At 38.8% G+C, this 18,094-nt stretch overlaps 1 protein-coding gene and 1 long non-coding RNA gene across 4 annotated transcripts in view; both read left to right on the top strand.

The window, feature by feature from the left end:
* The first annotated feature begins 2,756 nt into the window (after window positions 1–2,756).
* LOC136254429 (uncharacterized) lies at window positions 2,757–3,242 on the top strand. Its single transcript, XR_010700477.1, has 3 exons — window positions 2,757–2,819; window positions 2,870–2,957; window positions 3,016–3,242. It is a non-coding gene; the product is annotated as an uncharacterized lncRNA (long non-coding RNA).
* A 5,463-nt stretch (window positions 3,243–8,705) lies between these two features.
* The window catches only part of LOC136254686 (uncharacterized), a 123,657-nt gene continuing 114,268 nt past the window's right edge, over window positions 8,706–18,094 (top strand). Inside the window, exon 1 of one of the 3 annotated variants that reach the window (XM_066047401.1) lies at window positions 8,706–8,837. In XM_066047401.1, coding sequence (XP_065903473.1) covers window positions 8,826–8,837 — 12 coding nt within the window. In that variant the 5' untranslated portion in view covers window positions 8,706–8,825. Of the gene's footprint in view, window positions 8,838–10,061; window positions 10,154–11,799; window positions 12,002–18,094 lie in introns of those variants that run through there. The other 2 variants (XM_066047402.1, XM_066047403.1) reach the window with 2 other exon arrangements.

Raw genomic sequence — 18,094 nt, 5'->3', positions numbered from 1 at the left:
TCCAGGGAGGTTTCTGAGGTTTTCGGAAACCGGTCACGTTAAGATACTCAGCAGTCAATCACCCTAATAAAGCAGTCACAGTATTTAGAGCAGCAGTGCAGCAAGTTATGTGTAGCTATAAATAGGGATTTTTATGTACTTTATCAGTGATACTAATACATAGTTAGTGGAGGGCAGTTACCTTTTTTTTGGGTCTTTGCCTATGCTCTTGATTAGAAACCAGTCACCAAAAATCCTGGAGCCGCCTATGATAGCTGAGATGAAGCACCAAGTGGTTATCTACCTTGTGTTAAAATTTTGTGATAATATACTGAAGCATTCCAAAGATATAGCTAATGTACTGCCCAATACATAACAGACTAACTTTTCATAATCAGTACTGTATAGTGATGATCAGGTGTGACAAATTAATGACAAATCACTTTTTTGACAAAGATTCCCATTTTACAACCTAAAATGGATAAAAAGAAATCCTTGAAAGTTTAATCATGTGTTCTTTGTGCTTTCCTCAATTAAATCACCTGTATTATTGTCTAAAGACAAGAGGATGTTTGGTTTAGGAATGAACAAATCACTCAATTTGTAAGTTAATTGGTGTCCCATACATTGTGAAACTGCTGCATACGTGGTCTGATATAATAGAGTATACCTCCTAGAAAAAATAAGCTATGGGTATGAAATTTCACAGCAAGAATTGTTTTATCAAAATTTACAGAAAATTCATTTTAAAATCTCTGAAATTTTCAAATGAGTATATCCCCACAAATTTGCCATGTGCCCAAATGTATGGTTTATCAAAATATGATCACATATTTGTTCGTGAATTATTCATACTGTGGATTTAGTTAATGTGTAAAAGTAATTGTGATGTTCACATTTGCATTCTTTTATTTTAGTGTGTGATTAGATGCCATCCTGCACAATGGTAAGTCAATTGTTATAATACTCAGAATGCACCAAAGAACAACTTTATAAGAAGTACAATTGTGACCGGGCCTGTGAGAATAGGGAATGTGGGCACAAACTACACCCCATCACATAACAGGTCATATCTCAGTAATGGAACCGAATATATTAATTTGAATTCAGCGACTTGTATTATATAGCTAATTAAATGTTCAATAAGGGCTAAAAATTGCATGGCTATAGGATACGTAGTAACAAAAATACTAGTCGTAGTTAATAACGAGGCTCTAGCAATGATGCAGCTTGTTGTCATCCAGAACTAGAACAGTGCTTGTGCTCCATGGCAGACTTACCTGCAGGTACGTATAGCTATAAAGACTGTCACAGCATTTATGATCGTTCATAGATATCGCCTCTTCCATCCTTTTCCGCCAGTTTCTAGCGACGCCACAATAATATTGTATACCTTTGCTACAGTAGCTAGCTACAGTGCTACACGCATTTGGCGGCTACAAAATCGCATGTTGATTGCTGGCAAAAGGAGTAGAGGATAACACCCCCTGGGTCGAGAGACAACTGGGTGCATTCCACAAGCACTCATCATCTCTAGTACAACTACCTCACAGTGAGTTGGTTAAGTCTACTTTATAGATGACTGCAAGAGCAAGCTACCCTGACATAGGGAACTTTGCAGAAAGACATATAGGAAGAGCTGCATTTGTAGCAATTGTGAGGTAAGAAGATGTGGCTAATTCATGATTCATTATTAATTTGTTATCTATCATTGCATGGCAGTGGGATCTGCCATCAACATCACCTAGCTACGTAAAGTTTTCAAAGGAAGTTACAAAGTAGTTACTGATCACTGTGAAAAAAGTGGGATATAATATGGTATTTCCAGTGGCTTATTGAATACAAATAAGCTTTAATATAAACCCTGCATTATACTCATGTTATAGTTTAGTATAATACATACTATACTATTACATATATGGTTTCAGTTTGTTTACCACATTACCTGAAATAGCTTATATGTGACCAGATTTCACAGAACCGATCCAAATCGCACATCAGGCAAAATCAAACTAACACCACCAGTGGATAGCTACACTATCGTACTACAAGTTTTGACCCTCAGCACTACTCAAACTACACGACGCTGGTTTTTACACACGTCTTTTCTGGGTGGTGTGGAGTGCTCAAATGGCGGTTTCAGGCCTTGTGAACGACCTGGCTTGGCAAGAGTCAGTGGTTTACTGGTGGACAGCCTTATAATGTTGGCCAGACGTGTTCTCTGCTGATTTTGCTACATATCAGCCACTAAGGAGCCAGCACAGCCCTGTAATCTGGTGTCTGGACTCCAATCGTGGTCTGCCTCCATTTTGAGGTCTATCTTTTGCCCTCCCCACCACCCCCCAACCTCCACCCCTTTGTGAGCACTCGTGATACTACTTCGCTCGTCCAACTGCTCAGATTTTCTATCTTATTTGGCGGGAAACTGTACAAGCAGCTACAAGTACTGGAAGTGGCTTGAAAGGTAACAGATTGATGCATCTTTTGTGTAAATTTTATACGCGTGCTTGCTATCCTTGGAGAGTTATGCTGGCTTCAATTCTTTAAAACCGTTTATCTCGGAACTTCTAATGTGCGATTTGGATCGTTTTTCCAAAATCCAGTCACATATCGAATATAATACCCATACTATACCATCACATATATGGTTTCAGTATGTTTAACACATTAACTAAAGCCTTGCATGAGATTGTTAGTATAATACAGGTTATATCAAGCTTTTTTGTATTCAATAAGCCACTGGAAATACCATCTTATATCCCTCTTTTTTCACAGTGGATGCTTTCAAAACTTGGACTGCTGACGATGTGTTGTGGTAGTACTGTAGATGAAATCACATAGTAAGTTCTGCTATGGTTCTTGGAAATGAGTATTTTGTGGTCTATTGAAGTTAGGCAGTGGAGAAACCTGTGATCATGGCTGGATCTTGTGAAAGCTATGAATGACACTGTACAAGGAATAGTATACATTAATTCAAGGTTTGTCACAGAAAAAAATTGCCATAGCAATATTTTTATTGTAACAACATTTTTACAGATGCTACCTATAAGAACTATATATAACTAGTGATGAAACAGATTAGGAGAAGAAAGCTGCACTCAACGGACAGAAGTAAAAGAGCAAATCTACATTAATTTTAGTGATGTAACATCCCTCAGAAAAAAAAAATCCTGAAGGTATCAAGAACTTCAATTTGTGAACTGAAAATTATAGTTGCTGTACAAATGATGTGCTTTTTTACTTATTAATGAAATACGTATTGTGGGTAGTACTAAATACAACACAGGAGCGAGACATTGCTAGCTATATTACTAGCGCAGTATAAAGCAGATGCACAATATAGAAAATGTTGATTTCAGCTACAGGATTTTTTACATCCTGTATGCATTTCATAGTGTTAAAATGTACATTTCCTCACTGCCTCATTTCCAGCACCATTCTAGATGCAGTAAATCTTTCTCTATCCTCTGTATGAAACTTTACTGAAATCTACTAATGTTCTAAGTATGAAATGTGGCTGAAATGACACATTTCATGGCAATTTTATGCTCATTACCTACAAGCGGACATGGAACTTTTCACCCAGTGTACATTGCTTCTATACATTGAAATAATCAACACATGAAGTTAACCATTTACTATCAACTTATTGGTGTTTGGCTCAGTACTCCTCTACTCAATCAATATAGCTATTATTCCTTTGTGTCACACTTAAGTGACATGAGCTATCTAGGTCACATGTGACTTCTTGGCTGTGCTGTATAATGTTGTGGTTTATTAGGACAGAGACTAAGTAGGCTGACAATGCACATGCAAGTACATAGTTAAATACACCAGGCATTTTTCCAAGGTGGTTCACATATTTGGTGGTGATTCCCATATCATAAGTGCAGGGGTCTTAGGGCATACCCCCACACATTTTAAACAATAAAATACTTCAAAATTACATTGATTTATGATTTCTTATTGTATGTTTAGTCCTTTATCAATATTATTACAGCTATTTTAACTTGAATTTTCAGAGGGGAGTTTCCAGAACCCCATGCATGCCTGCCCATATACACCCCTGCACATCAGTGAAAGAGCTACTGTAGGACTTTGCAAATATACTCATGCAGATAGTTTTTATTGTGAACTTCCTAGCTATATATAGTTAGCAGGCCAGTACTAAATATTTAACTGAACATTAAGAGCATTACATGCACACAAGCATTTCTCAGGTATACTAAGCAGTAACTACTATTTGTTACCTAGCAGCTATATAAAACACAGACCTCTTCAGCTACATCAGTACAATTCATTAAGGAGCCACAAATTAATAATTTGGGTTGTCTACACTTTACTAATAATACTAGCTAATCTGATGATTTTACCACAACTATACAAATCTGAAAAATAGGTATAGCACGGTGTTCAGATAAGCACATTATAGAAGAGGTTCAGCTTGGTCTTAATTGTTTGAAAGCTTTAACCATGAATGATTAGAGTATTTGAGTGACTGTATTTAAGTGGGAAAACAGTGTGACCAGCATGCTTTCAGAATTGCAATGGCCCGCATTGAACATTAGAAGACAAATTTCAAGGCTCTCTATCTTATACCAAGGACTACACAATTCAATTTCACTAGAAATACCTATCTATATTACAGCCACTACCACCACACCCTTCACTAGATTTCAACATTATTTTCACTTCAATATACCTACTGCTAGAACTAATTTTTATCATAATAGTTACTTTCTAAAATCCTTTCGTGATTGGAACTTACTACCCATTTCTGCTATCGAAGCTGCTACTCTAGATAATTTTACTAATCAACTACGTGAGTTATTAATTGTATAACTATATTATCGTAACTTTTCTTTTCTTTTTTATTGTAATATATGCACTATAACTCACTGATTGATTGTAACTAGCAATTATATGTATGTACTGTATGCTGTAACATATTATTTATGAATAGTAATTGTAATCAACACATGCACTGTTTATTATTAGTAACTGTAACATACACAATGTAGCATACATACTTTAACTTATTGATTGTAACGTGTTCTGTGATTTACATCCTAGGCAAACCAGCTGTGCTGCCTGCCTAGTAATTAATAATAAGAAATAAGAAGTGACTGTTGTATTAGAGTATTTTAGTGAGTGTTCTATTAGAATATATCGATCTTTTTAGCAAATTTCATCCCCACCTAGATCTTAGTTGTGTAGAGGTGGGGCTTAGCTCCACCTTAGTTAACACCTCAGAGCAGCCTTCAGTGCCCTACATATAGCCCCTCTCTACCTTTCGGCTGTCCATGTCTTATACACCAGCTTAAAACTTTTTTTAAAAATTGGTAATCCTGGTGGGGGGTTGTCCGAACCCCCCTGGTTACGGGCCTGATACTTTGGACACTTTAGCAGGATCAGTTTGGTTCACTACATTAGACCTGAAAAGTGGTTATTGGCAAGTTGAGGTGGCACAGGAGGATCGGGCCAAAACTGCATTCTCCACTCAAGAGGGCCTTTTTGAGTTTAACGTAATGCCTTTTGGACTTTGTAACGCGCCTGCCACTTTTCAGCGTCTGATGGATTCTGTGCTGGCTGGACTCAAATGGTCTACTTGTCTCGTATACCTCGATGACAAAGGCCTAGTGCCTAAGCATATTTTTGTATTTTAGTGTTGTGTGTATCCATTATCAATAATAATAATAATAATAATAATAATAATAATTATTCTGGGGAGAACTTTTGAAGAATATTTAGCAAACCTTCAGCAAGTATTTGAATGACTAAAGCAGGCTGGGTTAAAACTACAACCAAAGAAAATGTCAGTTTTTACAACATCGGGTAAATTTCCTTGGCCATATTGTTTCTTCGGCAGGAATCGCACCAGACCCATCCAAAACTTTAAAGGTTAAGGAATGGCCTAGGCCTACTTCAGTCCAGGAAACCCAGCAGTTGCTCGGACTCGCCAATTACTATAGACGTTTTGTGAAAGACTTTGCCACCATTGCAAAACCACTACACCAACTAACTGAGAAGAAAACTCCATTTAAATGGACAGAACAATGCGAGAATGCTTTTGCTTCCTTGAAATCGTTTCTTACTTCAGCACCAATTCTGGCCCTACCAGATTGGTCGCAGCAGTTTATTTTAGATACTGACGCAAGCAATACAGGGATAGGCACAGTGTTATCTCAATGTCAGTCTGATGGCACAGAGCATGTAATATGTTAAGCAAGCAGGATTCTTACCAGGTCTGAGAGAAACTATTGTGTGACTCGGAAAGAGCTCCTGGCTGTGGTTACATATCTTCAACACTTCAGACAGTATCTCCTCAGTGCTCCATTCACCATTAGAACAGATCACGGTGCGTTGGCATGGCTTCAGCAATTCAAGGAGCCTGAAGGACAGCTTGCAAGATGGCTGGAGAAACTGCAGGACTATAATTTTACAATTATCCATTGTCCAGGCCGAAAACATAGTAATGCGGATGCGTTGTCCCATTACCCATGCCGGCAATACGGCAGAGAGTCTCACCTCATGAAACAGCCAATTATGACCATCTCATCTAGCAACATGACAGGGGGATACTCTTCTGAGGACATACGTGGTTTTTAACTGGCTGATAACTGTGTTGGGTTAATACTCAAAGCCAAAGAAAAAGACCAGAAGCCAATACCAGACCTAGCCAAAGGTCATAGTGTTGAATATCGACGCCTCCTCCAACAGTGGGACCAACTCACTGTTCATAATGGAGTGCTGTATAGGGTTTATGTGCAGCCTATGAGCAACTCTAGATCATTCCAGCTGATTGTCCCAAACAATTTGCGAACTGAGATCCTATGTGAGGCACATGAAGGAACCAGTGGTGAACATTTAGGCCAAGAAAAAAACACTTAACAAACTGAAGGAACGGTTTTATTGGCCAGGGCACTATACTGATGTGCAAAACTGGTGCCAAACATTTTCTCAGTGTGCCACAAGGAAGAATCCATCCCAAAGACAGCATGCTTCTCTGGGAACTATTTCAGCTGGTTATCCCACTCAGATTATAGCAGTTGACCTAGTAGGCCCACTAACTGAGAGTGAGAAGGGCATTCCTATATTATGGTGGTTGGGGATTACTTTAGTTGATGGATGGAGGCTTTTCCGGTACCAAACCAAGAGGCAACTACAGTAGCAGAAAAACTTGTAGAAGAAGTATTCCTTAGGTTTTCAATACCAGAACAATTACATTCTGATAAAGGATGTCAATTTGAGTCCAAACTAATCACACAGATATGCCGACTGCTAAACATTAACAAGACTAGAACCACACCATACCATCCGTAAAGTGACGGGCTTGTGGAACAGTTCAACAGAACCTTGCTTGACATGCTATCAACTTGTGCCAGAGACCATCCCTTTGATTGGGAGCAGTACATCCGTAAGGTGTGTATGGCATACAACACTAGCGTGCAATCCTCGACTGGCTATACGCCATTCTACGTGATATTTGGCAGACAGGCATGACTACCTTTGGATGTAATGTATGAGACTAACACACCAACTCCATCAAGTTCTACTCCAGGAGAATATGCAATGGCACTTCAGAAGCAGCTGAGAACTGCCTACGACCTGGTGAGAGCACGATTATCTAACTCTCACATTTGCCAGAAACAGTTTTATGATCAGAAAGTTCACGATTAACCCTACAAAGCAGGTGACTTAGTCTGGCTTCATTCAGCAGTTGCAAAGAAAGGCCCTAGACAAAAGCTCAATCATCAGTGGATGGGACCCTTTAAGATAGTCAAGAAACTGTCAGATGTTACTTACCAGATTCAGTACACCCTAAACAGGAACCAGAGAAAGGTGGCCTACTTTGATTGGTTGAAGCTGTGTCCAAGTAACATGAGACTGAACAATTCAACACAACCGAGCACTCCACAAATGGATACACAACCACCCATCCCTGACTCTACTATCGGGAGGAACCTACAGCTTGTTGATGAAGATGATGATAATGTACAACAGGAGCAAACAGTGACTGCCCCATCACAACCACCAAGGCATTACCCTGAAAGAACAAGGCATCCACCAACACGCTATGATGATTATGTCCGACATTAATTAGTTCTGGGACTGCGGACAGTCCTCTTGGAGTGGGGAGTAGTGTAACAGAGTTTATGTTATTAAAATGTATAACAAAGATTATCCTAACTGAGATATGTAACTATATATTTATAGCAAGTTATTAGGACTTTTAAGGTATTATTAACACTTTGACTTGTAAATGCATACACTATATTATAAGAATGATCTCAATGATAATGATGAGTTGTTGTCTGTGACATGTTAAGTATCGCTGTAACACACGCATGCACAATACTAATAATGGCCTCACCAATAATTGATGCGGGCGGGGACCAGAAACAGGGTTACCACTTGGAATGGCCTTAAGAAGAAAAATACGAAGAGAATATGACGAACTATGAAGGCGCGTATCTCAGTGATGGATGGGCGGATTCCTATCAAATTTGGAATGGGAGGTGCTCTACCACGAAGGGAGTTTCCACAACAAAAATGATAAATTTCCGTCCAGCCATTATCGAGCTACGGATGTGCGTTTTCTTGGTTCCTGTAAATACACACTTAGCTATCTATCGTGCGCCCGCACTAGCTGTACTGGCCGCACGACACGGTGCCTTGATTTTGACAAAATTTCTTTCGGGTTATACAAAAAAAATTATTTACATAAACAAGGCGTGCACGAGGAAGTGTAAGAATTTGAGTTGTTGTGCCAGAAGTTGTGGTATATAGTGGCGAGGATAGTGGCGTCAGAGTTGGGTGAATTATTAAATTACTGCACAGCAGCCATGAGAAGAAAGGTACAATTTAATAACTGAGTTACGGTAGGGTTGGCAATGAAAAAATCGACCCTATTTGGATTAACTTGTAACTCAGGGGATGGAGCCTACCAATGGTCTAGTTTTAAATGGTGGGTTCGGTAGCGACCGAATGCATTCCGTTTGGGATGTAGCCGTGTCGTAAATTTTGACAGATTTCAGCTCATTTCATAAAAATGGACAGGAACATCTCGAATGTTGTCCGTTGCTATTTTAGGTTATTGGGTGAGGTGCTCTATAAAATACACTTGTTTAAAAGGTGATTCGCTGTATTGCAATTTTCGCTAGAACGGCACTTGACGGGTCTGCAATGAAAAATAAACCAACTGAAACTCACTTAACAAAGTCCAAGGTTGGTTTACTAACTCCCAGGCACCTTTTTGGATCTTATTAAGTGGACATTTACTGTGTTTACGTACTAACGCAAACTGATTCCCTCTTTCACGCTATGATTTAGAAACTCGCAGCATCTGTTTCACCAACAATATGCATCAGTTTTCTATAGCATAGTGTTTACCATGTAATGCACCATTCATGGAAACACTGAAGCGCTCTAAACAGCTTCGCTGATGCTGCTGCCCATTTTTATTTAAAAACCTGAAAAATCGCGAAAAATTTAAATGCGCACTACAGACACAGCAAGGGGAATCACCGCAGAGCTTATGATAAGACTTCTCTGTTGTCCTGCCACAATGTCCTGGCAAACCAGAATTGGCCAGACAATTTCCAAAATTGACTGGACATGTGGAAGATGAATGCCCAATATGTCCACTATAGCATAGCAAATGAACATTAAGTGGTAAGATGTCACATGCCTTACTGCAGCTGTTATGTGGTTACAGTACACTAAAGGGTTGGCATTGGTACATTTGTGGTCACTCCCTTGGGTTGTAAGAATGTATACTATCTCCTGGCAACCAAGTGACTGTTATTGTTGATGCATGCCAGCTCAGCCCTTAGGCTCCTTCCTTGTGCTTTGATGGGACACAGTGTCTGGACAAATTGCATTATGGTCAGACATCTATGCAATTTGACCGGATTTTGGCTAGTGTCTGGACGTTATCATAAGCTCTGCACCGTATTATTACCCTATGGTTTTGATGTAGACTTGGGTAGGATTGATCACCCAGAGTTGGAGGAGAAACTGTAGAGGTTGATTTTTCCATTGCCAACTCTAGTTATGGTCATCAGACGCATATACAAGTAGAAAATTAGGAATTTAATGGATCAAGGAAATAAAAAGCAGTGAAACAAGGGAGGTCGCCTACACCTGGAGATATACTGTAAGATAAATGGAGGTAACTTTGTGACTCCGTAAACATTAAATTTGATTGGCTGTAGCTAACTCCTAAATCGCTGATGAAAATTTAATATTTGTGTTGAAGATACACCATGGTGCAGGGTAGTCTCGCGTGGCCAGACCGCTTTTCCCGTATATTGGGTGGGGAAAAAGGGTCTGGTGCAACTCCAATAGCTGTTTACTTCTGAGCCGTCCCCAGACACTGGGGATGCTAATTGAACAACATTGACCGCCAAGGAGGTGCCAATGATACTGTGTAGCAAGACTCACAACCAGACCAGGAGTGTACGAATATTTCATTGTTTTACTGACGTCATGGCGCCTCCTTTGTGGCCAATGTTATTCAATTAGTGTCCCCAGACAGGCTCAGAAGTAAACAGCTATTGGAGATGCACCAGACCCTTTCCCCCCCACCCAATACATGGAAAAAAGCGGTCTGGCCATGCGAGATTGCATGCAGGGTATGGTGATATTGTCTGTGCCAAAGTGGAAGTTTCTAGCTACTCTGGTTTTTATAACAGGTCGGTTTGATTGAAGTATTGTAGCACAATTTTGCTTGAAAAACTTCAGTTGGCATACAGTAGCTACCAAAACTTTGCTATAAGTGAGGAAGTTAATGAAGTGCTATGCGAGTTGGCATTATGAGATAACTGCAGCTGAGTTAAGGACTGATTTGCTTATCTAGTTTTATTTATTTTATTTTTAAACGTGTTTTCTAGCAAAGTAAGACCATTTTCTTGTGTTACAGCAAGATTGATGGTGTTACTGGCTTACTGTCAGTAATTCACAAAGTTATCCTTACGCGGTTTTGACACTGTCAGCCATATCGTATCTCTGTAATGGTTACGTTCAGAGTTGGGGTAGTTACTTCAGAAATGTAACTAATTACTAGTTACGCATTACTTTTATCCCATGTAACTTAGTTATAGTTACAGTTACCTTTTGAAAGATAACTAAGTACTCTAGTTACTAGTTACTTTCGTAGTATAAATTATGACTTGTTTTTAGCTTTTGTAACATGAATTTTGCTCAAATATGCATCATTAAGGGATGCAATACATATGTGCACTTAAAATAATAATTCTGTGGCTATTTCAGGTCAGTTTTAATTATTGCTACGTCTGTTATTCAAGCTGAATCATAGAGAACAGTACACAGCATCTGTCTACTTAATGTGGCTGTAACATTTATGGCACAAAAATTGAAGTACTCTTGCTTTTAAAGCATAATTAGTTATAGTTACAATGTAACTATTGTAATTAGTTACTATTGTAACTTAGTTACTTTTCAGACAATTACTCCTAGTTACAAGTTACTAGTTACAAAGCAAGTAACTAGTTATATTACTAGTTACTTTAAAAGTAATCAGTTATGTAACTTAGTTACAAAAGTAACTAGTTACCCCCAACTCTGGTTGTCTTATTAACCCTCTCACCGCCACAACGGCCAATTGGCGGTTTTGATATATGAACATCCATAGCATCACATTCTAAGTGCTCTGTAACTTCAGTTAAGCATTTTAGTAGCTCCTGTGCTTATCCTGTGATGGCCACGCCCTTAAGTGAACAGTAATAGGGATAACCGGTCTCTCGTGCACTATCGAACGGTTAGATGATGCAATCACATACTTTAGGAATGTTGATAACAAGCATTGTAGATGATTCTTCGAAGTGATAATGGTACTACTAATGAAGAGAAACAGTAGGGAGGAGGATTATATAAGTTGGAGTGGCGTGTTGCTACTTTTTTATGCCTCAAAACATTGATCTCATGTCTGTATGTACATGTGCACTTGCTCAAATGCTGGAAAACCAGACTTGATGATCATCGCTTCAACTGTAAACAGGTTAGCAATGTTTATTGTGCTATTATAAGGCCACCAATTGTAGATTCCTTGTTTCCTGTCATCCGCCTGCATGGTAATTTTAGAGCTGCATGCAAATTTATTATTGCATTTGGTAGTCATGTGACCTAAATATTAATACTGGCAGGGAGTTCAGTTGTGTCCTTGTGTCATTGGGATGAAGACTAGGTTATTGGATAGGTGGACTCTTATGTGAGTTTCTGATGTTATTTGGTTCATGGAATCTAGCCTAATACTAGTAATGAATCTCTTCAAGTAGCCATTAGTAAACTTGAGATGCACATCAACACGAGTCCCATTCTTAATCTGTTATTGATGTGTGAAACATTCGAAAAATTTGTACTGTTGAAGTTGATAGAAGCTACAGAGTCAGGCTAGTAAATACAGTACTAGCTAGCATGTGTCACCACAAGCATGGTGAACCCATTCTGGCAGTACAGGAAACACTACAACACTTCAAAGTCAAATCTAACCTTCTAGAGGTTGAATCTTAGTCAAATCACAACCAACCTTGAATCTAGCTCTCCTGAATCCGAGAGAAACAAGTTGATGTTATTATAATTAAAGTACTTGGTAAAGGCAGAGCCTGTATACCAGAAGGCCTTATGTTGTACTACTGCTAGAAACCAGGCACCCATGCAATTAATACTATCCCATTCTAACTAAATTAATCAGCCATGTATATAATTTAGTTGATATTCATGTTATAATTATTATTAATTCACCTGGATAATTAGAATTTGTAAATACTGTAATTTACCATATTTTGTAATTCATAAATTATTTTGAAATTCAGTAATTACGTTGCTATACACTGTTAAGGAAGCGTAACTATAACAAACCACTTTAAACTGCAAATTACGCACAGAAGTATCTTCTCAACTGTTTTATAGTGTGTCTACCGTGTTTTCTCATGTGAATTGTATAGAGAAAGCCTCGAGGCTGCCCTTAATTTTTGTTCACATAAGTACGGGTAATGCCCCCTTTCATCCTGAAGGACATGCTACCTCTGATAGCCAAAGAGGCCTTCAGTGTTGTTTTAAAGTTGTTAAACATCTATAAATACCCATATCTCAGACCGCCGAGAAGAAACCACCTCAGGGAAAAGTTTATGTGTGTGGAAGTTTAATACAGACTTAATTTAGCTTTCATTTCTTACATGTTGGCTGCTTTTTATCATTTTTAATGTTTTTGCTCACATGGGTGCGTACGGACAAGCAAAGGTAGGTCGGTCGGTCGGTCGGTCGGTCGGTCGGTCGGTCGGTCGGTCGGTCGGTCGGTCGGTCGGTCGGTCGGTCGGTCGGTCGGTCGGTCGGTCGGTCGGTCGGTCGGTCGGTCGGTCGGTAGGTAAGTAGGTACACACACATACACACGTTTTTATGAAAACAATTTCAGTAAATCAGGTGTGTGTCCACAGCCGGCCTTTGGCCGGCTGTGGGCACGCGCCTGGTTTAAAAAGCAATTTGGAGTTAAAGGGCTCCCTTTAATATACTTGATTTTAAATAACAGATTTTAACAATATAATAAATAATAGCCGCCCGCCCGTATGGTATTTTTTGTCTGACTAGGGTAGGAAACAACGAATTTATAATCGTTGGCCTAAACAGTCCTGGCCTGTAAAGTAGACTAAGTGAAATTACAAGTTTGGTTTCACTTAGGCCGATTTTTGCACTTTAAAATTATATAATGGCTTTGTGGTTGTTCATGTGTAAACAGCAACTTGACAATCAAATTCCTTGTTCTATAGTGAGTAAATTGATAAATAGTTTTATAGGATTATATGGTATGGTGCGTAAGTTATAGCAGTTTAGAAGCAGTAAATTGGAGGCCTCTGCAAATGTGGCGGTGAGGGAAATTAGCTATTATGCCGGCATAATTTTGGAAATAAAAGGTGGTGAAAAGAATCAGAGAATATTCCGGAATAATTGGTCAAATTCTAGACATATCTGGAAATAATCTGGAACTTTCTGGAAGTAAGTGCAATGGACGGTGTATTGAACGATGTTCTTAACTCAGATGAACCCAGCGGGAGCGATGAATTTGATAATGAAATGGTTGATCATGAGAGTTTTATCGATTCGGACGTAGAAATCATTGGCAGTAGTGCTACCATAGATTATCTCTCTATGGTACTACTGACGGTGCTCAATCGCGAAGGTCCAGCTGTTCAAGTAGGGAACACGAGGGAGATCACGAGACAATAGAAACAATCTTAGGAGTGACCCAGCCACAAACCATTTCATTGTTGAGAATTTTGAAAGCTCCTAAGACCTTGAGCCTCTCTAGGAAGCGAGCTCAAGCTAGGAATCCCCCTTCCGGAAACAAAGGTGTAGAGGAACTTCTGCAAATGAGCCTAAAGGTATTGACCCTGCACAGTGAGTTAAAGAATATAGAAATGAACCCTTCTCAGTTGCTAACAAGAAATTGTTTTGTAGAGCTTGTAGAGAAGAGCTGAGTTAAGAAAAGCGTTGTGGAGAATCATGTGAAATCATCCAAGCATGCTAAAGGAAAGGAAAGGATGAGTAAAAAGGAAGCACGAGAAAGAGATCTAGCAGAAACGCTCCAGAAGTACAATGATGATGTTCACCTTCATTGAAAAACATTACCACCAACACAGCAAGTTTTTCGTGTGAAAGTGCTAAAACCATTTTTGTGAGCAGGTATACCTTTGAATAAAATTGGCCCTCTTCAGGATTTATTGGAGGAGGGTGGCTACCGTGTCTGTGACAGAATGCTTCTGTATGACTTAATTCCCTTTGTTGTAAAAGAAGAGATGCAAATTAAAGATGAAATCAAAAACAAGCATGTTGGTGTCATATTTGATGGGACAACTCATACTTGTGATGCACTTGCAATCACTCTGAGGTTCATCAGTGACTCATTTACTGTAGAGCAAAGGTTGGTTAGAGTTCAGCTACTTGCCAAAAGCCAGACTGGAGAGGAAATTGCTCGGGAATTGATCAGTGTGCTGTCAACTTCTATAGGAATTACTTTGCAGTTTGTTGGTGCTACGATGAGAGATCATGCCTCTTTGAACAACGTTGCCATATGCACAATGAAAATAATATACCAGAATTCCCTGGACATTGGATATTTTTCACACACTTTGGACCTAGTGGGTGATCACTTTAAACTTCCAAATCTTGCTGAATTTGTTAGTGCATGGTTGACTCTTTTTTCACATAGCATTAAAACAAAGTTTTTGTGTAAAGAGCAACCTGGCAAAGCTATGGCAATGTACAGCCATACTAGATTGTCGAGCAAGTGGGAGGTTATGCAACAGCTATTGCTATAATTCGGAGACATAAAACCATTTCTGACCAAAAACAGTGACTTTATTCCACACACCAGGCCTAGGCTACTTTCATTTTTTGAAGATACGCAAAAGTTACACCATCTGAAAATTGAATTAGCTGCTGTTGTTGATTGGGGAGAGCCTTTTGTAAAGGCTACATATAACCTGGAGGGTGATGGGCCTTTAGCATTTACTTGTTACGAAGTTATTCAAGAGGTGATTACATCAATTCAAGTGGAGAATATTCCAAATGCACAAGATATTTCACCAAGGCTCACAACCCAAAAAAGGCTCATAGCACATGCCAAGCAGTGTATTCAGCCAGGTTTAGAATATTTTAATCTACAGCTTAACACTAGCTTGAAAATTCCATTAAGCTTCACGGTTGACAAATCCAATAATGGTAAGGAATCTTAACCCTAATGCTTCATCAGTAGATCTTTTAAATCCTTTCCATTTCTTTCTGCTGAAGAAATATGCAACTTGAAGGCTGAGCTTCCGGCTTATTTTGCTAAGGCTGAGTATCTTGATGACACAGTTGACAAACTATCATGGTGGAAAAGTCAGGAAACAAGTCTGCCAAATTGGTGTGCTGTAGTCAAAAAAATTTTACTTGTACAGCCATCCTCAGCAGCTGTCGAACGAGTCTTTTCCCTGCTAAACTCTGGATTTGGAGACCAACTGGAACAGTTAGTTCAAGATTATAATCAAGCATCTGTAATGTTAAGGTACAACAATCGTTAGACAGGACATTGACTACATTATTGTGCATTGCTGTAATTATAAGTACTATACACTTGTGGTAAATTAAATCTGTAGTATAATTATTATGACTTCATACTCTAATTTATGCAATGAACTCTTTATTAATAGTGTGTGAGTTGTAAGCATGACTTTGGGTATAATATGGTGCTGTGAGAATAATTTTGGAATAATAGGTGGAAAAAAAAGAAGTGCCAGAAAGAATAATTGGAAAATTTTGGAGCATAATAGACTTAAGCCTAGGGGTTAAGGTTTTTGGCCTTGTCTTTTCCGTAGTCATTTGTTTTAGTGATCCAGCATGTCCTTGCTTGTGCTGGGGGTGGTTGGCAAGGGTGCAAGGGCAACACATCTATCCTGGGGGAAAAAAGAAACCACCTCAGAGGAAAGTTTACCTGTGTTGGAATTCACTACAGACTTCATTTCACTTTCATTTCTTATGTGCAAGCTGCTATTACCATTTAACAGTTTTGCTCACGTGAATGCGTATGGACAAACATAGGTAGATAGATAGCCAGTACACACACACTTTTCGAAAAACGATTTCAGTAAACCGGATGCATTAAGGTTGGCTAGGGCACATGTCTGGTTTTAAAATTCGTAAATTTTGGAGTGCTTAGTTCTTAGTGAAGAAAGGATCTAGCAACAAGAACTTGAATATCACTTTATTCGCTTAACCAAGAGGAGTTTAAAGTTTTTGGTTTCGTTGTAGTAAACAAAAGGATATGCATCCTGCCAAATCGATAGCAATAAAAATGTATTGAAATGAAAGCACTTGTGAAGTTCAGATACTCTCCTGCAAGTTGACTTAAAGTATAAAGTAGAGCTAGATGTGTGAATTTAATTGTGACATACTACAGTGTAGCCAAAAAGTGATAAGTAACATTGAGATATAGAATAGGTGTACATATTGCAGCAGTACAACTTTTCAAAAAATATAATCAGTATTTGATGCACTCCATTGAGTCTAAGTTTTGATGTCACATGTACAGTTGTAACTCCCTCCATGTCCAGCTTCTTGTGGGTTCCCAGTTGGATAGTGTACTATCATGTGACCAACTTCTTACTCTGAGTGCGAACCATGTCTACAAAACAAACTGCCATCCACTTGTCAATTAACTCCTGCCTCAAATATGATACTTTCATTACATACATAAGTGATGACACTCTGCATGACTGCATGTATATATGGACAACTACTCTGGGAGACATATGAAACAAGTTTCATGCAGCAGTGCAATGGGTAACCAGTAATAACAATAAATTATTGTGCATTTGTATTATAAAATGAAAACTAATATTGTGTAATGATTATACTTGCTGTCATGATTATGTACTGCTAAAGGCACAGCCTGTATACCAGATCAGCACATAACAGTACAAAATTAACAATTTATACAAGTTATAGTTGTAACACACCCATGAGGTTTGTATCTAATTTATAAAGATGATACCCGAGGGTGGAGTTGTTTACAAATCAGATACAAACCAAATGAATGTGTTCAAACTGATTTGTGGTATGGGACGTGCGCAGATCAAAGGTGCCCATTTGTAACACGGAAGGAGCAAGAAAGCTAATATTGGCTACCACTGAACGCTGTATACAAGGAAAGATTTTACCTGCCTTGATGGTTAGTTAATTCATTGTTAACTAGTTTATTCATTGGCAGCGAGTTTATTCATTGTTAGCTAGTTTATTCATTGTTAGACAGTTTATTCATTGGTAGCTCGTTTCCCATGTGTATTGATGCCAATCACTCCAGTCATGCATTGTACTGCTTCTCATTGTTTAGATGGGTATAGCTTAAGTGTCTGATATTCAATGTTGAGTTTTGCAATGCTACAATAGTCTTGATTAGCTTAATTCATTGGCGAACAAGCATGTGGTATACAATTAGTTACAGAGTCAGCCCAGCAGTTGTACTGCTTCCCATTCATTCAGACAAGTGCAGTGTTGTGTGTTAATTCGTTCCAGAGCGATTCATCTCCTTGATGTACACTATTAGCCAAATACATTGTGA

Source organism: Dysidea avara, chromosome 4, assembly GCF_963678975.1.
Source record: "Dysidea avara chromosome 4, odDysAvar1.4, whole genome shotgun sequence".
Lineage (NCBI taxonomy): Eukaryota > Metazoa > Porifera > Demospongiae > Dictyoceratida > Dysideidae > Dysidea > Dysidea avara.
The sequence above is the reverse complement of the archived record's forward strand: the minus strand, read 5'-3'. Positions and strand labels throughout refer to the sequence as shown.